Source organism: Panthera tigris, chromosome D1 (assembly GCF_018350195.1).
Source record: "Panthera tigris isolate Pti1 chromosome D1, P.tigris_Pti1_mat1.1, whole genome shotgun sequence".
In the NCBI taxonomy this organism is placed as follows: Eukaryota; Metazoa; Chordata; class Mammalia; order Carnivora; family Felidae; genus Panthera; species Panthera tigris.
In genome coordinates this window covers 65,670,732-65,697,879 of record NC_056669.1, presented here as the reverse complement: position 1 = coordinate 65,697,879, position 27,148 = coordinate 65,670,732, and the positions used below count along the sequence as shown (strand labels likewise).

Below are 27,148 nucleotides of genomic sequence, written 5' to 3'. Positions count from 1 at the left end.
TGTCCAACTTCAGCTCAGGTCATGATCTCAGCTCAGGTCATGAACTCATGATCAGTTCCTGGGTTCGAGTCCTAATTCAGGCTCTGCACTGGCAGTATGAAGCCTGCTCAGGATTCTCTTTCTCTGTCTCTGCCCCTTGCTCTCACGTGCACTCTCACGTGCATGTGTTCTGTGGTCTTACATAGTTTCTGATATTTTTTCAGTTAATTATCTTGGATTTCTAGGTAGATAATCATGTAATTTATAATAATTTTCTTCCAGTATTTAGACTTATTTTTTATTGTCCAATTGCATTAACTAGCACTTTCAGAACAATATTAAATAATAAGAGAGGTGTTCAATGGCCAGTTAGCTCAGCTGGTTAGAGCATGGTGCTAGTAATAGGAGAGGTGGTGAGCAGCCTTGTCTTGCTCCTGACTCTAATGGGAATATTAAGAGTAATACCGGAGTAGGTTAGGTGTCAGGCTGGCTCAGTAGATAGAGCTTGCAACTCTTGATCTTAGGATGTGAGTTCAAGTCCCATGCTAAGTGTAGAGCTTACTCAAAAATAAATAAATAAATAAACATGGGGTACCTGGGTGACTCAGTCAGTTGAGCATCAGACTCTTGATTTTGGCTCCAGTTTTGGAATAGAGCCCTGTGTCAGGCTCTGCACCAAGTGTGGAGTCTGCTTGAGATTCTTTCTCTTTCTGTCTCTCTCTCTGCCCTTCTCCCCCGCTTTCGTGCTCTGAAAATAATTAAAATTAAAATTTAAAAAAGTAAAGACAAGAGTAATACTGGTTGATGAATGTATATGTGTGTGTGAGTGCACACGCACAGGATTTACACCTGTGTTATGTTAAAAAGGTCTTTTCCTTTTATCAGAATATTTATGAGGAATGAATATTAAATGATATCATATTTTTAATGTTTCTCTTATTTATTCTTTTTCCTCTTTTGATTTATCTATATGGCGAATTAGATTAATGGATTTCCTTATGCCACTCTATCCTTCCTGACATAAATGTGCTTAGTCAAGTTGTTTTCAAATCCTGCAAAATAATGTTAGTATATTTCATTTAGACATTTTGCATCTGTAGTTTTAAATCGGACTGGTCCATGAAGATTGCTGTACAATCTTTATAAGATTTTGGCTTCGTGAAACATTGGGATGTTTTACTTCTTTCTCTGTGCTTTAGGATAGCTTTAATAGTAAGAAAATGATTGATTTCCTGAAAATCTGAAAGAAGTTGCTCATAAACATATCTAAGTTCTGCTTTTTTTTCTTCTTTCTTTCTTTCTTTTTTGGTATATAGCTTTTGACCACTTTTGTCCAAGATTATTTATCTGTTTAGATTTTCTACTTACTTTGAGTCTCTATTGGCCATTTATATTTCCTTCAGTATTGTCCATTTCATTCAGATTTTAAATAGTATTAGCATAGGATTGGGCAAATGTTGATTGAATCCCCTCCTTTGTATTTCTCATCATTTCTTCTGTACCCATCTGTAAACCCTTTCTCATTCCTAATTTGTATATTTATATTTATGTTTTGCCTTTCTTTTTTATTATGTTAGCTAGTGGCTTATCAGTTTTGTTTGCTTCCTCCCATCCCAAAGAATAGATCTTAGATTTATTCATCAATTATGTTGTTTTCCTGATTTTGAAATAATTAATTTTGCTTTGTTTTTGAAAACTTTTTTAACGTTTATTCATTTTTGAGAGGGAGAGAAAGAGAGACAGAGTGTGAGCAGGGGAGGGGCAGAGAGAGAGGGAGACAACAGAATCTGAAGCAGGTTCCAGGCTCTCAGCTGTCAGCACAGAGCCCAATGCGGGGCTCAAATCCACGAACCATGAGATCATCACCTGAGCTGAAGTCAGACGCTTAGCTGACTGAGCCACCCAGGAGGCAACCACCGTGGGATCTTTTTAAGTGCAGGGCCCTGTGTACACACTCATGAAGCTGGCCCTGCCAGCATGCCTCTGGGCTCTGTTCCTATCCCTAACTCACCTCCCCACCGAAGGTACCCACCCGCCTGACTTCAGATAGCAAGAATAGCTCTGCCTGTAGTCTTCTGTGTCTAACTCCTATTGCCTAGTATTATGTTTGTGAGGATCATCCGTACTTTCACATGTAGTTGAAGTTTATACATCCTCATTGGTGTATGGTTACAACTATGTAATTCAGTTTTGTAATTCAGTTTTGGTTTCTCACTGACTGAAGAATTGTTTAAGACAACTTGAAAACTTTTCTACTCTGAGCACACTAGGCCATGGACCAACTTCCTAGTTTTAGGCTCTTTTCCTCTGAATGAGTGGGTCCTTCCTTACTCATAGAATGTATAGTATGAATAAGAAACAGTGAGCTTTATTCCCTCCTCATGTTCTTCTGATACACAGTGAGAAAGAAAGAAGAAGTTAGCTGAATTCATTTTAACATTTACTGGCGTCATGATCTTTTACAACACTGGAGAGGATTTGGAATGGTGAAGGTGTGTTAGGAGAGCATTTCAAACCTTATGTGGTATTGGTCCTCTCTCTCTTTTAAAGAGTAGCCATTCTCCTTTTCGTTCAAGGCTGCCATGAATTTGGAGAGTGAGATGTAGGAGATCCTGAACATTTTGCCAGTGAGCTGCTTGCTTTCACTCTTCTCTTCAACAAAATGAGTAGTTTTTCCCCCCCTTTTTTTATTTTTTTATTTTTTATTTTTATTTAAAAAAAAAATTTTTTTTAACGTTTATTTATTTTTGAGACAGAGAGAGACAAAGCATGAACGGGGGGAGGGTCAGAGAGAAGGAGACGCAGACTCTGAAACAGGCTCCAGGCTCCGAGCTGTCAGCACAGAGCCCGACGCGGGGTTTGAACTCATGGACCACGAGATCATGACCTGAGCCGAAGTCAGCCGCTTAACTGACTGAGCCACCCAGGCACCCCTCCCCGCCTTTTTTTAAAGATTATTTATTTTTAAGTAATTTTTACACCCAGCATGAGGTTCGAACTCCCAACCCCAAGATCAAGAGTCATAAGCTCTTCCAGCTGAGCCAGCCAGGTGTCCCCAAAATGGGTAGTCTTTTTATTTTTCTTTCTTTAAAAAAGTTTTTATTAATTAAACATTAATTTTTAATGTTTATTTATTTTTGAGAGAGAGAGACAGAGTATAAATGGGGGAGGGTCAGAGAAAGAGGGAGACACAGAATACCAAGCAGGCTCCAGGCTCTGAGCTGTCAGCACAGAACCCAACATGGGGCTTGAACCCATGAACTGCAAGACATGACCTGAGCCGAAGTCGAATGCTTAACCAACTGAGCCACCCAGGTGCCCCCAAAATGGGTAGTCTTAGAACAATAGATAGGTGGGAGGCAACGGGCAAGCATCTACTCACTCCCAACAGAAGATGGCTGGTCGTGATAAACAGCGGCTAAGTTACAATGGCTACAGAATGCCCCGAGAGAAGTGCACAGTTCAAGGCAGATGGCCTCCCCATATTTACTAACACTCTGTCCTGGACAGGCACCCTTCATTTAGCGGATTGTCACCAGGGCGGACCAGAGAGTGTGTGTGTCTTGTTCTACTCCTAACCCAGGGTAAACATACATACCTTCAGTGGAAGATGGCAGCAGATATACAAAGATGGAAGCAGGAGGATACATACCTGCAAGAGAACAAGTGGTAGCAGTGTTAATCACATGGTTCAGAAAATGAGAATGTCATCAGATGGTCTGTGGCTGTAGTTCTGCATCTATCCTCAGTTCTACTCACTACTCTCTTGCCTCAGACATAAGGCTGTCCATAGCTAGTGCTCCAGAATGGGAAATATCACACTGAACTACACGGTGCAAATAAAACTTCTATTTTATGATCCTGTTCTTCCAAAATTAGAGCATTTTTTTGTTTTTCTCTGGCCTTTTTTTCCTCCTTGGTTTTAAAATTAGAGTTATGGTGCTCCTGGGTGGTTCAGTTGGTTGTGTCCAACTCTTGATTTTGGCTCAGATTATGATCTCATGGGTTTGTGGGTTCGAGCCCCACACTGGGCTCTGCACTGATGCAGAGCCTGCTTCAAATTCTCTCTCTACTCCTCCCCCACTTGTACATGCTCTCTCTCTCAAAATAAACAAACTTAAAAAAAAATCCGGGGCGCCTGGGTGGCTCAGTTGGTCGAGTGTGTGACTTCGGCTCAGGTCATGATCTCACAGGTCATGAGTTTAAGCACCACTCTGGCTTGTCTGCTGTTGGCACAGAGCCTCTTCGGATCCTGTGTCTCCCTCTCTCATCATTCCCCTGCGCTCTCTCTGTCTGTCAAAAATAAATAAAGCATTTTTTTTAAATTAAGAGTTATGTACCTTTCTGTTACTGTTAATATACAGTCTCATTTATATTTTATTTTCAAAATCAATAGTTTTCCAGTCAAAAAATAGAGAACAGGGTAGATAGATCCTGTTCTCTTCATCTCTGACAGGGAAGAGAGAAGAGCAGATATATGACATGATCAAAATAGAGCACTAGTGGAGGACAGAGGAAGGTCTTTTGTGCCTTTTCCACTGTGCTGGCTCCTACCAGGGCATCAGCACTCCCGGACCGTCAAGGGAGAAAGTACATCTGCAGGAGGAAGTCACTACCTGACCATCCTCAGAGTCCCCCAGCTGGGAGGGTGGCCTCCCTCTTGCTGGGAAGGACTCTCGTGCCTCAACTTGCAAAGAGAGGAAGACCATCAAGCCAGAGCACCTATGTGCTTTAGAACTCTAAACTCAGTGACCAGAAACAACAGGAGTCCGAGGAAATCTCTGTAGAAGGTACAAATGCCAGTGGGCCATTTGATAGTGTTGCACTTGTGAGAGCTGCCAGTGTGGGTGGGGGCCTTTCCATGCCTTTTTATGAACTAATCCTGAGTAGAAGATCCTGGTTGCTGTTTCCTCACAGCCTGGACATCTGTGGTATGACTTCTCTGTTGACTCCCTTGCTCCTGAAGGAGCTCCAACGCCAATGCCAATGAATAGATGAGAATGAATGGGACATGGAGAACCAGAACAGGGATGGAGTTTCACCTCTAGTGGGCACTTCTCTTAGAAACCCTCCTGGTCCCTGGGCCGGGTTTGGCTGGACCAGTGGCTTTGAACTCTCAAGGCTAAAATACCCTGTGTAATTAGTTTCCTGTTGCTGCTGTAACAAATTGCCACAAGCTTCTGGTTTAAAATCACACACACACACACACACACACACACACACACACACACTCACAAAGACACAAATTTATTCTATCATGTTTCTGGAGGTCAGAAGTCAGAAATTAGCTGCCAGGGTTAAAGTCAGGGTACATCAGGGCTGGTTCCTTTTGGAAGTTCTGAGGGAAAAATCCATTTTCCTTGCCTTTTTCAGCTTCTAGTAGCCACCTGTATTCCATGGCTTATGGCCTCTTTCTCCATCTTTGAGTCACATCACTCCAATCTCTGCTTCTGTCACCACAGGACTTTCTCCTCTGTCTCTTCCCATATTCCTCTTATAAGGACCACATCGGGTTCACTCAGATAATCCAAGATTGCCTCCCCATCTCAAGATCCTTAATCACATATGCAAAGTCCCTTTAGCCATAAACAATAACACTCACAGATTCTGGGGATTAGGACATGGGGGGGCATTATTTAGCCTACCAAATCTTACGACCAGTCCACCCCAGGAACTCCCAGAGCACCCCACTCAGAAGCCTCCCGCTCAGTGCTGAGGCTTGGAGGAGCCTGATACAAGACTCTCCCATAATTTATCTAAGTGGTCCTCCATTAAGCTATTTTGAAACTTTTGCTATTATGAGCAATGTTGCTTCAAGTATTCTTGACATCACTTGACATCACTTCTCCACACGTGAATATATCCTTAGGGTACATTATTAGGAGTAGAATTGTTGGGTCAAAGGACATGTGCACTTTAAACCTATTTCCCTATATCCTTACCAATAATAAATCAACTTTTTAATATATGGGGTACCTTAATGTCTCAGTCGGTTAAGTGTATGACTTAGCTCAGGTCATGATTTCGCCGTTTGTGAGTTTGAGCCTCTTGTCGGGCTCTGTGCTGATAGTTCAGAGCCTGGAGCCTGCTTTGGGTTCTGTGTCTCCCTCTTTCTCTGCTCCTCCCCAACTCATGCTCTGTCTCTGCCTCTGTCTGTGTCTCTCTCTCTCTCAAAAATAAACATTAAAAAAATGAAAAAAAATTTATTTGGTCAATATGATTATAAAGCCAAAAGTGGCTGTCAGATTGGGCAAGGAGATAAAACTCGTCTCCCAGATCTGATGTGGGCATGTCCTTCTCAGTATCATCCCAGCGATCTGAGGGAGGCAGTCAGGGTCGTTCTCTTCCCATCACTCACCCTGTTTTCTCCCAGCATGAAATAATTTCCTTCCAGGTAGAGAAAAGAGCACCTCGCCCTCTACCTCCAGCCCAGGCACAGCTGGTTGAGTCAGAAGGAGGTGGTGAAGCAAGTAGTGTATAGTTGTGGATTGCTCCCTGGACCTACATAGCACCTCCTGCTGGAGACTGACTTCAAGGCTTATCATAGTGCCTTTAATTCATTAACTAGTTGCTTTCTTTTTGACTCTGAAATACCCACAATAGCAAAGCCAGCTTCACAATAGCAAAGCCAGCTTCACAATAGCGAAGATCATTTTTGCATAAAAAAAAAAAATGGTCCACTTTTCTACTGTTCCTGATTTTCTGTTGAAAAGAACATTAAGCAATTTCTGGATGTTAGGAAAGCCCTAAAACAGCTGAGAGGCTGCTTGCTTGATCAGTTTATCTGGGTAAAAGATCTGGTGAATGTTAAGAGCTGCTCTCAGGACGCTTATCGCTTAAAGCCTGCCACTGGCTTGGAGCAAAACTTTCCTATTTAAAAAGATAAGACAACCTCCTTGCCACAGCAGAGATTTTACCCCTGCTTTCTCCATAGAATTGTCTGGCTGCCATGGGGACTGAGTCTGTAACCCAGGTTAGAGCTGTTTTTCACAACGCTTTGTTAGGCAGGGTTGTACCTAATGAAGCAAAATGAAACCCCTGCTTGGGGACTGGAGGGTTCTCTGTGCCTCTCAAGCCAGGTGAGTTTAGAGCTGGAGGGAGCAGCTACAGGTCACCCACTGCTCTGCAAGGCCTCCAGGAGTTATGGGGGAGCCGAAGTTCCAGGTTATACTAACGGAGCCCATACTCTAAAAGGAGAAACAGATAATATATTTCCAAAACACAAGTCATACCTCTTGTGTGACAGTGAAAAGAGAAGGATTGATGGAAGAGCTTTCCCCAGTAGGGCAGGCTACATAATCTGTGGGACTCAGTGCAAAAAGAAAATATGAGCCTCTTGGTCAAAAAACAGGAAAAAAGTTCTGTTAAAGTTATGTATAAAGCCAGACACAAAAAGACAAATAGTGATGCCACTTATATGACATACTGAGAATAGTCAAATTCATAGAAAGTGAAAGTAGAAGGGTGGTTGCCGGGGGCTGGGGGTGGGGGGGAGGTGGGAGTTCTTGTTTCAGTTTGGGAAGATGAGAAAGTTCTGGTGATGGATGGTGGGGATGTTTGCACAATGATGTGGATGTGCGTAATAACACTGAACTGCACACTCAAAAATGGTTGAAATGGTAAATTTTATGTTATATGTATTTTACAACCACCGCCCCCCTGAAGGAATGCATGAGCTTTTTCCTTATTTTGAGGTCTCTCTCTCTTGACTTGTGATGGTGTTTTTTATTTGCTATCTAGCATCATTCTAGGTAAAGAAAAATTAATCTTAAATTTTTAGCATGAATTTTACCTTTCATCTTTATATTATGCAATGCCAGGGTTTTGTTTTGTTTTGTTTTGCTTTATTTTGTTTGTTTTTGAGAGGGAGAGAGAGCGGGGCAGGGGCAGAGAGAGAGGAAGATAGTCTGTGCTGATAGCAGAGAGCCCCATGTGGGGCTCGAACTCACGAACCATGAGATCATGACCTGAGCCAAAGTCAGACCCTTAACGGCTGAACCACCCAGATGCCCCTGTAATGCCAGTTTTAAATAAAAATATCATAGTGTTGAACTTGTATTTGAAATCACTGAAATTACATGATTCAAATTTTGTGGCTCTTCCTAGAGGGCACCTCAAGCTGGCTAGAAGGATCAAACACCAGCCAGGCTCAGGAAAGGTGGAAGGAGGAAGTGAGGACCCCCAGGTGCAGAGCCTATAGAAAGAGTCCTCTGGGTCATGGGACTTCACAGGTGCCTGAGGTGGTGCCGGTCTGGGCCTGACAGCTATCAGGTCCCCCTTCCCACGGCCTACTCCTCCAGCCCATGAGAAACAGGCTACTCCCAGGGATCTTCAAAATTCAGAACTGGGACACACTCAGTACAGGGTGTGCACGAGGCCTCATCCCTGTCAGGACTTGGCTAACGTCAGCTGCCCACCTCAGCTCTGTGCTGCTGCCTGCCTGGAGTGAGGATGGCCGCCACCACGCCTGACTCCACAGGGGCATGTGCCTGACACTGACCTGTTGAAAGCAGAGGGCAATTGCAAGTTGAGGGAGAGACCAGGTCAGGTAAGGGAGTGACAGAGAACCCATCCACAGAGGCTGCAGGTGAGACTGTGTCCCATTGCTCCATGAGACTTCACCTGCAGAACACACATTCAGGGGCACCTGTGTGGCTCAGTCGGTTAGGTTAGGCAACTGACTTCAGCTCGGGTTATGGTCTTGAGGTTTGTGAGTTCAAGCCCCATAATGGGCTCACTGCTGTCAGCCCAGAGCCCTCTTTCGTTCCGTTCCTCTGTCTCCCTCTCTGCCCCTCCCCTGCTTGCATTCTCTCTCTCTCTCTCTCTCTCTCTCTCAAAAATAAATAAACCTAAAAAAGAAAGAACGCACAAAGATAAAACTATTAAGAATTCCAAGATTGCAGGGGCGCCTGGATGGCTCAGTCGATTAAGCGTCTGACTTTGGCTCGGGTCATGATCTCATGGTGTGTGGGTTCAAGCCCCATGTCAGGCTTTGTGCTAACAGCTCAGAGCCTGGAGCCTGCTTCAGATCCTGTGTCTCCCTCTCTCTCTCTGCCCCTCCCCCATTCACGCTCTCTCTGTCTCAAAAATAAGTAAACGGTAAAAACAAAATAAAAAAAAAAAAAGAATTCCAAGACTGCAACCACAGTGCATTAAATCCCAAGTGCAGAGTCTGGTCAACTGTACTGGTCACAAGTCCATGAGGCAGCCTTGTTCCTCAGTCAAAAGAGAAGAGGGTATTTGGCTGGAGTATTCTTCGTAAGATCTCTGAGGAAACCTAAGTATAGAGAGTGCTTAAGTGGAAGGGGCTGAGGCAGCCTTTTTGCACTTCCCACATGCTCCCTTTCCCTCCTTGGCAACAGACTCCAGCTGTGCCCCTTTCCTTTTTGCCCTCTGCTTTCTTACTGTTGGGATCTACTGATAGTTGACTGGTCTATAGTCTTTTATATATATATATATATATATATATATATATATATCTTTTTATATTTATTTATTTTTGAGAGAGAGAGCGTGACTGGGGGAAGAGCAGAGAGAGAAGGAGACACAGAATCCGAAGCAGGCTCCAGGTTCTGAGCTGTCAGCACAGAGCCTGATGTGGGGCCCGAACTCATGAACTGTGAGATCATGACCTGAGCCGAAGTTGGATGCGTAACCGACTGAGCCACGCACGTACCCCAACTGGTCTACAGTCTTATGTGAGCTAGGAAACACTGGAACACAAATTCCTCGGAGTCCAGTCCATTTTAGTGCTGAATGCATGGTTTCCCATTACTTACCTAGTCCTGGAGCTGCCGTGCAGGAAAGGCAGCATGGGATATCACCCAAATGACCACCCCGAGGTGGAGGGGCACAGAGAGCTGTCCGGCCTTTGGGGCAGCTGCCACCTTTGGAGAGTTGAGGAAGCCAAGTTCTTCTCTTACTCTATTTCCTAAATTCTTAATGACTGCAGACTGTAGGCAATGTTCTTTTTCTCTGTAGTGGCCTCAAGTTGTATCTGGGAGAGTGAGGGGTTTTCTTGGACTCAGTTTTGCCTTGAGCAACTGCCTGGATCCCATTGCAGTTACGCTCCAACAGGCTTCATTTGTAAAGTACTTGTGTTTCATCAAGGGTCTTTGGGGACTTTCCAACTTTGGAGGGCTCCTTTATGCATCCTACACTCTGAAGAAACCCTGCACCAGCTTAACTAGCAACTGTCTGCACATCAGCTGGAGTCTTCCCTTGGGGGAAATGTGCCACCACCCATCCCCAGGAAGGCAGGTAGGGGACAAACCAGCAGCGTCCCTCTGCCCTTTTCTCTGGTGCCGGTAGGAAGGCATTTTCTTTGGAGCTGAGGGATAAACAGGCCTGCCAGCAGAGTCCAGCTCAGCCCTGTCCAGTCTAGCTGGCAAAGGAGCTGGGGTGAGGGAGAAAGCCTGGAATCTGAGCACAGGCAGTAAGGGGCCCAGGGAGGCTGATAGCGTGGGCTTGGTCCTGGGAAGCACAGCAGGCCTAGCTGGGCCCGGCAGAGGAGCCCCGTCAGCAGCCAGGACTGGGGCTGGGAGGCCAGAGCACCACCCTTTGACTTTGCAGATCCTCTTCTTCCTCTGCCTCCCCATATCAGCCCCTTTCTGAGCCTTAGCAGGCCTTAGCTGTGAGTTCTTTGTGTGCTTTAAGGTCTCAGGCAAGAGAGAAGACCGGATCTGTGTGTGACTAAGACCCTTTCTAATGTTAAATATCTGTGAAGAGCTTTGAAGGGAAAGCAACCAGTCGCCTGCCCAACCCTGAAGGGTTTCCCATTTCAGATAAGTAAGTCATGACCCTTTTTTAGCAAGACTTCAAAGAACCTCATCAAAGATAACATTTGTATTAAATACAACAGTACATTTTTTCCCTTTTTACCATAAAGCTTGAAATGAAACATGAGAGCGGCATTTCAGCTCTCTGGCAAACAAAGCACAGTGAACACGGTGAAGGAGGGATTACTGCTGGGTAAGCCTCCCCCTCCTTTCTTTTTTGGAACTTGGTGGACCCTAAGCTAAATTTCTGACATTAGACATGGTTTTTCGAGTGCTCTGGTCATTGGGCAATCAGAAAATACCAGAGCTCATCTTGATAATCTTTGCCGCAAGCATCATCTGAGAAGGCAGTTGTGGTGTGGTGAAAGCACACTGGACATGGGGGTCAGACTGTCTGGGTTCTCTGGGGTAACTGGGTGGCTCAGTTGGTTGAACATCCGACTCTTGACTCTTGCTTTTGGCTCAAGTCGTGATCTCCCAGTGTCATGAGTTGGAGCCCTGCATTGGGCTCCATGCTGACAGTGGGGAGCCTGCTTGGGATTCTTTGTCCCTCTCTGCTCCTCCCCCACTCATGCCTGTGGGCACTCTTTCTCTCTCAAAATAAGCAAAAAAAAAAAAAAAAAAAAAAAAAAAAAAGTCTGGGTTCTCAAGTCTTTGCCTTGCCTCTTCACAGTCAGAGGGCCTGGGTGGAGACACAACTTCTTTGGACCCTCTGTTTCTCCTTGTATAAATGGGGATAATGGGGATAATAAATCCCGTATATCTCACAAAATTGTTAGAAGAGCATAACAATGTATGAAAAAATACTTATTCTGTGCTTGATAAACAATATACTCTCAATATACTCTCAATATATGTGTGTTGGGTTATAACTGATGGCATTTGTGCTCTTTTCTACCACACTCTCTCCCACACCCATACCACGTTAATAAAACAAATATAAAGGTAACATTTTAAAAATTGCTGTATTCAAAATTAATAATAAACTTTAGGGTAAATAAGCTTTAAAACAAAAGTACATAAGCAAAAATAAATAATTTACACGGACCCACTAACCTAATTTTCAGAGGAAAGCCATGTCCAGTTACAGCACTACTATCCCGGGCTCCAGCCTATGGTCAAACTTTGATAGTTCATTATTTTTAAAAAACAGTAACAAAAAAAACTGAACGCTAAGTAAAATCTTTAACAAAACCAAAGCACTGGATTTAACTTTTTAATTTTAAATAACCAAACTTTCTCATTTTATACATAATCCAATGTAATGGATCCAATTCAATATAATTAGCATTTCAGCTTGAAGAGTTGGTATTTTAACAGGGATGGAAAACTATAATGAATAGTTTTCAAACCGTGAGGTACAAAAAAAAAACCAGACACGTATACAGTAGAACAAAAACTGCAGACACTCTATTAACTTGGGGAAATATTTGAAGGCTTTACATCCTTTATTATCCATGATGGCTTCTGGAATTGATTGTTTGAAGTATAGAACCTTTAACATTTTAGATACAGCCTTTATTTTATTTGTCACAGTAAGTTAAAAATCCATCATAAGACTCCATAAGACTTTGCTGATCTTGCATGTGGACTCTAGGAGTTTGTGAACTGATAAAAGAGTAACATGAAAATTTACTGTATTGCCCTAATTTCATACATCCTTGTACACAATGAATCAGTTTGGGAATCTATTCCAAGGGTTATATACACAAAAGTGTCAAGAATAAAATGTTCTCCACTCTTGCATAAAAACGTGTACAGTATTTCAGGAATGGAAAAATTCTAATTTTCCTGGGCCCGGGTTCCTGGGTGTCTGCTGCCCGAAGACGAAAGGCTCCTCCTGCTGCGATGCTCCACTGTTCTGAGGATTAATCATCCAACCCTGGTGTTTCTCCTTGTTGGATCCTAGATGCTATTCTGATGGCTTCTTCCAGAGATGGCTGTTCTCCAAGCTGAAACAGGAACAGACACAAAGCCACAGGCAAGATAATACCGAAGAAACAGTATATGCCCGAAGTAAAATCTCTGTAATTCTGACACCTGGACTCGTTAAGATACGACTGCTGATCCAATCATAAGAGCACACAAAAAATTCTTGCAGGAGAATAATGTAGTTTCTTACTTTAGGATTTTGCAGTTTTGTTTTGTTTAAGTAGGCTCCGTGCCCAACCTGCAGCTTGAACCTCATGACCCTGAGACTGAGAATTGCATGCTTTACCTACTGAGTCAGCCAGGCGCTCCATCTTTCTTTAGGATTTTCTTTTAAGCTTATATATTTATTTTGAGAGAGAGAGAGAGAGACAGCAAGGGAGGGGCAGAGAAGAGGGGAGAGAGAGAATCCCAAACAAGCTCCGTACCATCGGCCCAGAGTCCCGACGTGGGCGCGAACTCACAAACTGTGAGACCATGACCTGAGCCGAAATCAAGAGTCAGATGCTTAACCAACTGAGCCACCAGGCACCTCTTCCTTTAGGACTCTGATAAACCTTCACTCATGCAATGGACAAAAGATGCTCATCTTTTCCAATGGAGGTATTCAGAGAGCTTCCTGAGTCTTTAGCTTCTATACCATAAACTAAATTAAAAACAATGGTTGGCATTTTCCTGAGTGTGTTCTAACTCTTTTCCAAGTAAATACATGAAAAACAACTCTTCCCAAGGAAGGGTAATCTGTATTCTAGACTGTCTGCCTGAATCCAGTGACTTCCCCAAGAATAGTTTCTTCTGTCTTCTGATGTTCCCCCAACATAAAATAGGGCTGTGCAGTGATTCTCAGAGGACTAATTTGGGTCTACGTTTATACTAGGTTCATTTCCAAGTGCTTTACAGAATCCTGCCTAATTAGACTTATTTTGAAAGTAAAGATAGCTGGCTGGGTACATACTGGGATGTATACCAGAAGCTTTGTTTTTCTTACTATAAATCCCCCTAAAAAATGTAAAGATAATAGCGAACAAAGTGCCAGCCTCTTTGAAACCATCTCAAACACAGCAATTTCCTTCTAGTGGCTAAGTGACACAGATTAGTCTGTCCCCAGCCTCCCCTAAAGGTTCTGAATAAAGCACAATGTGCAAGGTTGAGAGCTAGGAAGTAGCTCTCCTTCCTGTTGACTGAGGACAGCTGCTACAGAACTCACCTGAACTGCAATCTGGGTGCCATTGGATGTTGCCACTAAGGTCAGAGGTCTGGTTTCTGTGGTTACTAAATGATGGCTGTGCTGTTGATGCCCCATTTCTGATGAGGCAGTATGGAATGCTGCCAAGTCCTGAGCCACAATTGCAACCTTAAACAAAAAATACACAAAATAAAGCTATGATTAAATACATTAAACTCCATTTAATGCAAGGGACTGTCTTGAAATTTGAAAGGAAAAACTCCCTTCTGACCACAGACTTGTAGAAGCCTAAAGTTGGAAGAGAACTTCTATATTGTCTATCTTAGACTCTTTTTTGTTTGAAGAAGTTGAGGCTCAAAAAGAAGGCATTTATCTAAGCTTATGTGAACCAATGACATAACAGGGTAGAGGACACTTGGCAGGTAGGTCTGCTACACCAGGCTTCATTAACCAGGACAGACGTGACCATGCTTAGGATCTCCTACCCTAAGTGGCTGCTTGGTATGTTACACATGTAGAGTAATTCATATCTCAAATGTCTATTTATTCCTGAGTTGGGATCAGTGAAACATAATATATACTATTTTCTCTTGTTTACCTGATGCATTTTTTTTTATTAAAAAAAAACTTTTTAAAAATTTTATATATAGAGAGAATGAGCAGGAGAGAGGGGTAGAGGGAGAGAGAGAATCTTAAACAGGCTCCATGCTCAGCACAGAGCCTAAGGTGGGGGTCAATCCCACAACCCTGGGATCGTGACCTGAGATGAAATCAGGAGTCAGACGCTTAACCAACTCAGCCACCCAGGCACCCCTACCTGTTGGGACTTAAAATTAGATTTCCATTTAACTAGGAAAACTGAAAAGACTAGGGATTGACTGGAAGGGATGACAAGGGAACTTTCTGGGGGTGATGAAAATGTTGGGGATGGTGTTATATGCGTGTGTATGTGTAACAACTCACTGAATTGTAAATTTAAAATTTGTATATTTCACTGTAAATTTTACCTCAATTAAGAAAAAATAGATCGTGAGTCGATCTGAAAAACATGTTCAACCTCGTTAATGATCAGACAAATGAAAATAAAAACAGAATTCAACTTCTGCTTGTAAATTACACAAGTATGTTAAAAATCTTCAATGCTAGCAAGAAGAGTACAGTGAACCAAGAAAGCTTTTAGATCCATGGTGCAATTGTTAAAACTTTTTGGAAGAAAAATTGGCAGTATGTAGCAAACAGCTTAAAATACTTTATATCATTAATCCAGTAATTCCATGCTAGAGTTTGTTCCTATGAAGATAATCAAAGGCTTATACAACAATTTATGTTTGTGGAATGAGTTAATGAGTTCCATTTGATAGATTATTTTACAAATGATAAGAATCCTTTTACAAGAACATTTAATTGGTATGAGAAAGTGCTCAGAATGTAGTGTTAGATGGATGACAGGCATACAAAATTATAATCCTAATTCTGTATACATACACACACACACACACACGAAGTAAGTAGTCCTAAATGTTGAGACTAGTTATTTTACAACAAAAGATTATAGCTGATTTTTAGTTTGCATCTCTATTTTTAATTCTTCTGGAAATATATCTGCAAGTGGTATTAGTGGATCATATGTAGTTCTATGTCAACTTTTTTTTTTTTTTTTTATGTTGGCTCTAAGACCGATGTGGGGCTTGAACTCATGACCCCAAGATCAAGAGTTGCATACTGTACCAACTGAGCCAGCCAGATGCTCACTATGTTCAACTCTTTGAGGAACTGCTATACTGTTTTCCACAGTACTGGCACCGTTTTACATTCCTGTGAGCAATCCACAAGATGTCTCTGCATCTTCGTCAACACTTGGTACTGTTTTCTGGATAACAGCCTAAACTAATGGGGGTGAAGTGGTATCTCACTGTGGTTTTGATTTGTGTTTCCCTAATAACTAATGATGTTGAGCATCTTTTCATATGCTAATTGGCCATCTGTAAAACTCCTTGGAGAAATGTCTATTCAAGTCCTTTGCTCATGTTTAAATTGGATTGCTTGTTTTTTTGTTGCTGAGTTATAGGAAGTCTTTATTCTAAATATTAATCCTTATCAGATACATAATTTGCAAATATTTTCTCTCATTATGTAGGATGTCTTTTCACTCTCCTGGTAGTAGCCTTTAATGCACAAAGTTTTTCATTTTTAACAAGTTTAATTTATCTATTCTTCTTTCATTGCCTCTGCTGTGATACATAAGAAATAACTGTCATACATAAGAAATAATTTCCCAATCCAATATCATGAAGATTTTCATCTATGTTTTCTTCCAAAAAGTTAATCTTTATATATGATATAAGGTAAGGGTCCAACATCATTCCTTCTCACGTGGATATTTTTTTTTACCAGCACCATTTGTTTAAAAGACCATCCTTTCCCACTAGTCAAATTTTAATTGTTGAGATTTAATGGACTATATATTTGATGGTTTACTTCTAGACTCTTTATTCTATTACATTAAGAATATATATTACTTTTATAATCTGAAATTAACAAAAAAAATTAACAAAAAATAGATACTGTCTGTACCTGCGAACTAGGTTTTCAAGGCACCTGGAAAACTGAGGCTAAGAAATCCAATGACCTTAATTTAAAAAAAAAAAAAAAAAAAAAAGGCAGGGAAAGACCACCTGCTTTCTTCCTGTGCATGTAAAGAAATAGGTAATTTAAGGGTTACAGATAATTCAAAGGTGGTGTCTGGACACCCCAAGTGGATAGTCATCAGCTGCCCAATGGCCTACAGTTGCAGCAGAAGGAGATGTGGCAGCAGCTGGTCCTCAAGGGAAACCCCCGCTCCTGTTGTGATATCCCTGCTTGCTGAAAGCTGCCTGCCTTCATTCCAGCCCTCAAAACCGCCTCTCCTAAAATTTTCCTAGTCCCCAGGCTACAGATAAGCTACAAAAGAATGCTTGGTTTAGGGCCACTATTCTTACAGACCTGCAACTATAACTGGTACAAGGTGTATTTACCCAGGCTGTGTCATACACCCAATCCAGGAATCCTAGAGCCATGGAAATGACTGGGACCATTCCATAAGACAGCCTGAAAGCTAGTGGCTGGGTTTCGAGTTAGTTTCTGTTTTTGCATCGGGTATAATTAGCAAACAATAAAAATGCATGAATCTTTAGGTGTTCTGTTGAGTTTTGACAGTTAGATACATCTGTGGAACCACCACCTAAAACAAAATAGAGAACAGTTCCTTCATATTCCATTCCATCAATTTCCTTCCCCCAGTCAAGCAGCATTTTCTGATTTCTATCACCATGGATTTGTTTGGTCTGTTCTTGGATTTCATGTAAGTGAAATCGTATAATATGTATTCCAGTGGAATTGCTGGGTCGTGGAGTATAAGAAACCACCAAACAGTTCTCCAAAGTGGTTGTATCATTTTACACTCCCACTAGCATGTACAAATATTTTAGCTGCTTCGTATCTTTACCAAATGTTAGTCAAGTCTTTTTTATTTTAGTCATTTTGAGCACTTTTTTGTGTCATTGGCCGTTCTTGAGTCTTCTTTTATGAGAGGTCTGTTCAAGTGAGTGGTCAAATGATCTGCTCATTAAAAATTTTTTTATTTAGGGTGCCTGGGTGGCTCAGTCATTAAGCATCTGACTTTAGCTTAGGTCATGATCTCACAGCTCAGGAGCCCATGCCCCGCTTCGGGTGAGCCCCACTTCACTCTCTCTCACACTCTCTCTCTCCCGCTCTGCACCTCCTGGGATTCTCTCTCTGCCCCTTGCTCACTTGTGCACCCACCCGCCTCAAAACATACATTTTTAATTAATTTTGCTCATTTTTTATGGCCTATTATTCATCTTTTTATTGTTGATTTGTAGAAGTTTGTTACCTATTCTCAATTCCACTGTTAGATATATATAGCGTGAATGTTTTTCTCAGTTTGAGGCTTATCTTCTTCTTAAGAGGCTTATCTTACCTTTTTCCCAGTTTGAGGCTTTTCTTAATGGTGTCTTTTGGTGAGCAGAGTTAATTTTGACGAAGTTCAATTTATGTTTTTTTCTTTCCTTGGTAGTGCATTTTTAGGAAATCTTTAGCCAAGTTTGCAAAAGTATTCACTTCTCTTCTAGAATCTTTATGATTCTGAGTTTTGTATTTCAAGGTATAGAAGACTTTCTTTCAACCTTGTTCTTTTTTCTTGTTTTGTTTATCATAGGTCCTTTCCATTTTCATGTATATTTTAAAGTGAGATTATTTAATATCTTCAAAAAAGCCTCTGGAATTTTGATTGTGATGGTATTGAATTTATAAATGAATGAGAGCTACTAATTTTGACAGACTCTTTCATTGAACATGGTAAGGTACCTGCAGTGAATCTCAACATTGCTGTCAGCATAGTACAAGAAGATGTAAAATGTATTAATATCATGGATTTTAAGGGAAATGAAAAACTAAAACTACAGAGAGATACATGAGATTGGCAAAAATCCAAAAGTTTGGTACCTCTGTATTGACTATACAGAAGGGAAGAGGCGCTCTCGAATGCTGCTGGTGGTACTGTGGACTGTACAACACTAGAAGGGAAGCTTGGCACTACTTACCCCAATTACAAATGCATGTATCTTTTCACCCAGCAACTCCTCTCTAGGATTTACCTGGCAGACATACTCACCCATATGCAAAATCACATGAGCACACAAAGTTACATGTTTGAAACAGCACAAGACTTCGATTAGGGTGTTCATAGAGTAAAATATGAGACAGCTTTAAAAAAGAATGAGGAAGCTCTCTACATAATGAAATAGAAACATTTTCTAGATGTATCATTAAGTTAAAAAAAAAAAACCCAAGGTGAAGAACAGTATAGTTTACTACCATAAGAAAAACAAAAGTGGAGAAGAGGACTGTTTCTATTTATTTGTATATGCCTAATGAATGGCTGGAAGACTACACAAGAAACTAATAACAGTGGATTATCTCTATGGAGGCAAGAACGAGGTTGATGGAGGCAGGGGTAGGAGGGAGACTTTTCACTGCATACCTGTATATACTTTTTGATTTTTGAACCAGGTGACTATATTATTCAAAATATTAAATAAACTTTGCTGATGAATTTTTCCTAAGTATCTGGTGAACACTTTATGAACCATTAATGAACCCTTAATATATACCTAGGCTTTATATTAAGTACTATGTACGTATTATCTCATTCAATCCTTATATCAACCTCATGGTGTAGATGCTACAATCACTCCTGTTTTACAGAGCAGGAAAACCTCAGACTCAGAAGGTCATGTGGCTAATAAGCCGTAAAACTGGAATTCAATCCAAAGTGTGTGAGATTAACCACCACACCACCCTGTATATCTATGAAATAGTTTTGATAATGATATATGTATTGATTAATATAAAAAAATAGCAATCACCTGCTGCCCTTCTGTGCCCTCAGCAGTAACCATAGCAACAGAGTGCGTTCCTGCCGAGGAGATGACTGCGTCGTGAGCTGGGACCGTGATAGGTGTGCCATCCTGCGTTACCATCGTGATGGTATTGCCAATGGCTTGCATGTCAGCTTGAGATATGTTGACCTGCAACACAATGCATTTTACATATCAGTCTGTTTCTTGTTCTATTTGGCAATTTTTAGTAAGGACTAGGCCTAGTCCTTAAATAAGTCTACTCTGTGGAGCAAATAAGAATTCTATAATGGAATAAACTCTTTAGAAAGAGATCGTCAGAAAAACTTTTTATTTTTTAAAGATTTTATTTTTAAGTCATCTTTATGTCCAACATGGGGTTCCAACTAATAACCCCAAGATCAAGAGATCAGGGGTTGCATGTCCTACTGACTGAGCCAGTTAGGTATCCCCAAACTGATTCTTTCTTTATTTATTTAAAGTAGACTTCACGCCCAGTTCAGAGCCTAACACAGGGCTTGAACTCATGGCCCTGAGATCAAGACCTAGCTGAGATCAAGAGTTGGATGCCTGGGGCACCTGGATGGCTCAGTTGGTTAAGCATCTGACTCTTGATTTTGGCTCAGGTCGTGATCTCATGGTTTCGTGGATTCGAACCCCGTGTGGGGCTCTTTGTGCTACTTGCATGGAGCCTGCTTGGGATTCTCTGTCTCCTTCTCTCTCTGCTCTTCCCCTGCTCAGGCTATCTCTCTCAAAATAAATAAATAAACTTAAAAAAAAAAAAAGAGTTGGACGCTTAACCGATTGAGTCACCCAGGCGCCCCAAGCTATTTCTTAAATGCACTTCCTCCTCTCCATCTCTACTGCCAATTTACACCCTTACTTTTTCCTTGTCTGACTTTCCACAATAATACAACTTCTTTTTAGGTATCCAGTCTAACCCTTTCTTAAGCCATCCTCTACCTTGACACCTTTTTAAAAGAACAAATTTCATTATGCTCCCTGTTCAAATCCCCAGGGCCCCCCATCACTAGAGTTTAGACTTTTTACATGGTATTCATGACCTTTTGCAATCTGGCCTTTAACAGCATCTGTAGACTCATCTTCCACTACTTCTAAACCAGCATCTGGCATTCCAGCCACAACTAATCATTTGCAGTCCCAGAGTGTCATATTCTCTTCTATTTTCCTGGCTTTTCCCTTCCCTTCACTCTGCCTGCCAAACACATGAAAACTCCTCAAGATCCAACTAAATGGGGGGCACCCGGGTGGCTCAGTCAGTTAAGCATCCAACTACAGCTCAGGTCATGATCTCGCTGTCCGTGAGTTCAAGCCCTGCATTGGGCTCTGTGCTCACAGCTTGGAGCCTGGAGCCTGCTTCAGATTCTGTGACTCCCTCTCTCTCTGCCCCTCCCCCACTCGTGCTCGGTCTCTCTCTGTCTCGAAAAAATGAATAAATGTTAAAAAAAAAAAAAAAGATCCAACTAAATGGCCATTCTCTAAAAGGGTCTCCAAGGTTCCTTCAGGAATAATCATTTACTCCTTCCTCCAGGCTGCCACTGCACTTTACACATTCCTCAATTACATACCCATCATAAGAGGTTATTGTTCATTTAGAAATATCTCTCTCCTCGACTATGATACCCCCCCTTCCTATATTCCCCACATTCAGCCTACCAAAGTATCTGGCATTGGGTAGACATTCCATAAATGTTTGCTATTTAACTGACTAAAGGAATGGAAGAGAAATCTAATCCCTGAAGGAAATGGGAAGGTTACATCTGGAGAAAATACATCAGGATAAGGAAAATAGCTGCTCTGGAACACATGAAGGGGGATGAGGCTCACTTTATGTGGTCAGAGAGAAACCAGGAGTGGCTGACATAGCAGGAGGTTCCAGTCTGATAAACATTAGAATTACCCAACAATGGAACAGGCTGCTTCTTTTGAAACTGCCTTATCTGTTTGGGGGCTCCTGGAGAGGGGAATTCTCTTGGGAGGGAGGGAGGGAGGGAGGTTACATCACATTACTTCCAGAGGGCCTCTGTCTGTGATGATCTAATTCAAGAAAAAGTCTTAGGATTGATGCTAAATTAAAACCGGGTTAGTAAATATGTTTAATCTTGCACAGCAATCAGTGGACAAAGAATACTGTGAGGGTGAGGAATTAGTGCCATCAAAAGTGAGGGGAAAGGGAATGAATGGGATGGTACAAGCACTTTTAATTTTCCAATCCTGAATATGTGCTGCTTCCTAGTTAGCATCAGCATGGTAACAGTTATCAACACAAAGGGCAGATTCATCATGGGAGGTAAGCTCTGAGAGAGACAAGTAAGGAGAGAGTTCTCCATGGAAAAGACAGTTATAGGAGGATAAAGAACCCCATATGCTCATTTCTACCAGGTACTAAGACAACCTTAGTTGGAGCCTAAAAATAAAATCAAGGGGCGCCTGGGTGGCGCAGTCGGTTAAGCGTCCGACTTCAGCCAGGTCACGATCTCGCGGTCCGTGAGTTCGAGCCCCGCGTCAGGCTCTGGGCTGATGGCTCGGAGCCTGGAGCCTGTTTCCGATTCTGTGTCTCCCTCTCTCTCTGCCCCTCCCCCGTTCATGCTCTGTCTCTCTCTGTCCCAAAAATAAATAAAAAAACGTTGAAAAAAAAATTAAAAAAAAAAAAAATAAAATAAAAATAAAATCAAGTCTGGATTATTTTAGGCTAGTGGCATCTAGAAACGTTCAGAGAATAACCATTATACTGCTTTTCCTGGGGAAATCAAGATACCTTTCTATGAATTCTGGGAGATAAGTGAACTTCCATGACTCCAGGGAGGGAGACAGACACACTTTGGAAATTTTATAAGTTTTGCCCATCACTGACTTCCCAGGATCTTTTAATGATCAACCCCTCAGCCAAGGCTCTGTTGGTTTCTCAATCTCACCTCCTGGATCTAATCAGCTACTAAATCCTATCCTTTCTCTGAATTATATTTTCACACAGATCCTTTACTTTTCAAGCCCTCCATTTCACTGTGGTTCTGACCTCTACCACCTCACCTTTGAGCTATGCCAATAACACCATGGGAATGCTGGACTCACAACCATGCTGTCTCTCCTAATGTTCCTGTATGTAGCCTCTTTCAGCAGACTACCAGAAAGCCTTCGGGAGATCTAGCATTGCTTGCAAGCTGATATTCAAAGCTTTCCTCGATTAAGGCCCAACCTGCCTTTCATGCCCATGTTCAGAGAAACAATATTTAACTTGTTTGGCTTTTGGTGGATACTTACATGCTGAGTCCCATCCTGGGATATGAGTGTAACTTGTTGACTCAACCCAGACTGGGTTACTGTGGCTACTTGTGTAGACACAACATCATCCCCTTCTACACCTGTAACATATGTGATCTGGGACCCTTTAAGAACATCTTCATTTTGACCTATTTAAAACAAATGAATCATTTATTTGACCAACCAAGCAAGCTGTTTAGAAAACAGAGGATATTTTCTTTCTTTCTTTCTTTTTTTTTATCACTTTGAATATTTACTTTTTCCCCAAGTTTTTACTTTAATTCCAGTTAACACACAGTGTTGTATTTGTTTCAGGTGTACAATACAGTGACTCAACAATTCCATACATCATCTGGTGCTCATCATGACAAATGCTCTCCTTAATCTCTATCACCTATGTAATCCCCCATCCACCTGTCCTCTGGTAACCATCAGTTTGGTCTCCAGAGTTAAGATCCTGTTTCTTGATTTGTCTCTCTTTCTCTTTGCTTGTTTTGTTTCTTAAATTTCACATATGAGTAAAATCGTATGGTATTTCTCTTTCTCTGACTTATTTCACTTAGCATAATACTCTCTAGCTCCATCCATGTCATTGCACATGGCAAGATTTCATTCTTTTTTATGGCTGAATAATATTTCACTGTGCTGGTATAACACTCTGAATTAGTGTTTTTGTATTCTTTAGGTAAATAGCCAGTAGTGTCATTGCTGGATTAAAAATAGCTCTATTTTTAACTTTTTGAGGAACCTCCATATTGTTTTCAGAGTGGCTGCACCAGTTTGCATTCCCACCAACAGTGCACAAGGATTCCTTTTCCTCCATATCTTCACCAACACCTGTTGTTTCTTGTGTTGTTGATTTTAGCCATTCTGACAGGTGTGAGGTGATATCACATCATAGTTTTGATTTGCATTTCAAAAACAGAGAATACTGTAAATATGACAGACATTTATACAAATTAAAGTGTATACATGTTATAGTCCAAATCATATGGCTTCTAGCACCTCCTTTGAATTCCTCTACCTTTACTTTTGTAAAGCCAAGCCAAATCAAAGCAGACCAAACCAAACCTTTCCACATCAAATTTAAATATTCTAATTTTGGGAGACCACTCTTATTCTTAATTGGAGTAATTATGTGATACTGTGCATGTGTGCTGGGGGGCAGGGGGAGTACTGAACAGGAAGACTGCCTGGCAAATACCCTTCCAACATGGCAAGTATGCTAAGTTCTTGCAGTCACTTAAGAAGCTTTTAAATATGATAACACAATCTTCATAAACATTAGCCGCAAAACCAGAACGGTGTGTAAACAGAACCTACTAATACTAAATTACTTACTCTTTAACACAAGTGATTGACCACAAGTCATCAGTACACAATGACCACATTGTGTAAAGACAATGTAATGGCACATTATCTGGGGAGAGGTTAATCATTTAATAAGGGACAGAACAGGAGCACCCATCCACTTCCTTAGGTCATGAAGAACCAGCAAGTAGACAGCAATTTCAACAGTCCATTAGTGCTATACTTGGCAACCAGGAAGTCTGCTGATCTATTTTTTCATCACTTTTCACCTCCCAGGAAGCCAGAAGGAGGGTAAATATGTTTTTTTCTTCCTTCAAAGAAGGACTTATGCTAATTTAACACTACTTCTCAAAAGTTAGTGGCTGATGCATGCACTCCTATGGCTATGGTCATCATGGTAAAATCTCCAGTCATTATTTCATGTCTTTTTGTTCTGTTTCACAGCTATTTATATACCATTATTCCAATGGGCTACCATACCTAGAGAATTGTATGAGAGAAAAGGAGTACAAATCCATCCCTATTCTTGGAAAAATAATCTTTGTTTATTATTTTTGAAATAAAATCTGTATCATTATATTACAGACTACTTTCTAAAATACAAGAAATTCAGACAATCTGAAAAATCAGCACTAAAGGAAAAGACTGAAGAAGCTTTAGAAAGGAAGAATTTCAAAACCTAAGCTTGTCCAGCCTATTTAAAAAAAAAAAAAAAAAGCCTACTTTCTAACTGCAAGGATTCAGCAGTTGTTGGGTTTTCTAACCATGCCCACTTACAGTGTTTTGGCTAGAAAGTACTATAGCATTCAGGACTGAAGGAATTGTTATTTTCTCACCATCACATGACAGATATCTGAAAAAACAAATTAGAACTACAGGGAATCATTTCAGCAGGGAGTGAATGATCTGTTCTTTCCCTTACTCTCCAACACTTCAATATAAGAAGGAGAAAATATGATTTATTTTAATTTTTAAGTCTACTTTGTTTAGGAGGTACTCAGTGAAATAGGAGGATGGCCCAGGCTTTGTTTTATTGGGTGTGTGTGTTGTTTTAAGAAAACCTACTCACTTAGTTTACCTATTTACCTATGCTAAGTTACTTACGTGATATCATAGAATGTGATCCTCTAAAATATTTTTTCCCCAAGAGTTTATTCTTATGAAATGAATGTTTTTGTCTCCTTACAACAATACTGAATAGCACATGAATCAACTAAAAGTTATTTGGGAGTGCTCTGCCATTCTCATGCTTAAGATCAACATCCTTAGGGCACCCGAATAGCCTAGCTGCCCCTACCTTGCTCTCCAGCCTCATTTCATACTGCCTTCCCAGGCAGAAGTGCCACACTGGCCAGGCTTCTTTTAGTCTCTCCAATTTACTTTGCTCTCCCCAACCTCAGGGCTTTTTGTATTTGCCATTCCCTCTATTCAGAATGTTCTCTTACCTTTGCTCCTTATTTCCCCTCCCTGCGAAATCCCTGTGTCTCCACCTAATTAACCCCTATCCACTCTCTAGATCTCTCGTAGTAGCTGTTACTTTAACCTATGTAAGAAGTGTGTCTAGCTAACCTGTACTGAATTTAAAAATACCAGAAGGCTCACACTGCTTTTGCAGGGGATGTATTGCAACTATTTGCATTCACATCCAATTATATGTAGGGGTCACTTTATTAAGCAGCAAAATAACTCACATCACTCAACTTCAACTCAAACCAAAGCCTAGACTGCTCTAGACAACAGGGGGGCAGTGGGTAACACGTGCCCTGCTCTGCCTCCAGGTGTGCCAGGGTCCTCTGCTCCTGCAGCTCAGGCCACTGTCACTTGAAACACATGTGATCTCAAAGTTGGAAGGTTCCAGGGCTTCTTTAGGGATAATTACAGCTTTTCTTGCCAAACGGAAGCCACATTCAAGAGGCAAAAAACCCTTCATCATGTATGTAAGCATGACCGAGGTCTGGCACCACAGCCTGGCCATTTCTCAGAAGAAAAATAGCAATTCAAGCTGGGTATCCTAAATCCATTTTACTCCCATCTTTCTGTTTCTTTAACAAGAGGAGAACTAAACAGGGGTAAAAAGAAAAAGAACCTCCCAGGCTAGATTAACTTCCCTTCTTATACATCCCACAGCACCAAGTACCATTTTTTGCTACCACTTATTACAGTTGTAAATTATATATTTGTGTGATTATTTGAATGAAACTTTATGATCTGAGAAAATGCTATGCATCATAAATTATGGTAGCTGTTGATTCCCAGAGAGAGAGATTTATTGGAAAGAACACTTACCTGGGGGAGGCTCAAAGAAGGCTTCCTGCTCCTCCTCGATGGGCTCAGTGTCATTGTGGGCCGTCCGTTTGTGCATGGCCAGTGTGGAGATCTGCTTGTAGGTCTTCCCACAGTGATTACAGTTGTATGGTTTGGAATGAGTGTGAACAACATGATGTTTGTACAAACTGGAATATTCTGTAAACCTTTTGTCACATCCAGGGACTGTACAAACATATGGCTTTTCACCTAAGAACATACACACATACACACAAAAATCAACTTTTACATATATGAAGGCATAATCAATCCATTCCTCCCATGGGGAAAAAAAGCCTCTAATGGCAAAAATAGATGTCTATCAAATCTCTTTTTTTTTTTTACAATTTATTTTTGATAGAGAGAGACAGAGCACAAGTGGGGTAGGGGCAGAGAGAGAGGGAGACACAGAATCCGAAGCAGGCTCCAGGCTCTGAGCTGCCAGCACAGAGCCTGAAGCGGGGCTCAAACTCACAAACCACGAGATCATGAACCTGAGCCAAAGTCGGACGCTCAACTGACTGAGCCACCCAGGCGCCCCCCCTTTTAAGTTTTATTATCTATTTATTTTGGGAGAGTCCAAGTGGAGGAGAGAGAGAGAGAGAGAGAGAGAGAGAGAGAGAGAGAGAGAGAGAGAGAGAGAGGGAACCCAAGCAGGCTCTGCACCAGCAGCATGGAGCCATACCTGGGGATCGAATCCACGAACTGTGAGATCATGACTGGAGTCTAAACCAAGAGTCAGACACTTAACCAAATGAGCACCCAGGTGCCCCAATGAACTGTCCAATCTCTTTCTATACTGCTACGAGGCAGAACACAAAAAAAGACTCCCTATGATTTTGTCTTTGTTCAAAAGGCTGTCTACATTCTAAGTCGTATCTCATGCCCGAATACCACTCTTCCCTTCATTTCAAGGGATGAGAAAAGTAAGGATAGAGATGTTGCCCAGGGTAACTCTAAGC

General features: G+C 41.4%; 1 protein-coding gene across 5 annotated transcripts in view; it reads right to left on the bottom strand.

Moving 5' to 3' along the window:
* Window positions 1–11,710: 11,710 nt before the first annotated feature.
* The window catches only part of ZNF143 (zinc finger protein 143), a 55,246-nt gene continuing 39,808 nt past the window's right edge, over window positions 11,711–27,148 (bottom strand). For all 5 annotated transcript variants that reach the window (XM_007083201.3, XM_015537961.2, XM_015537962.2 and 2 more), the window contains 5 exons: window positions 26,169–26,396; window positions 22,572–22,720; window positions 19,299–19,460; window positions 13,894–14,040; window positions 11,711–12,709 (listed from right to left, as the gene is read on the bottom strand). In XM_007083201.3, coding sequence (XP_007083263.1) covers window positions 12,626–12,709; window positions 13,894–14,040; window positions 19,299–19,460; window positions 22,572–22,720; window positions 26,169–26,396 — 770 coding nt within the window. In that variant the 3' untranslated portion in view covers window positions 11,711–12,625. The remainder of the gene's footprint in view (window positions 12,710–13,893; window positions 14,041–19,298; window positions 19,461–22,571; window positions 22,721–26,168; window positions 26,397–27,148) is intronic.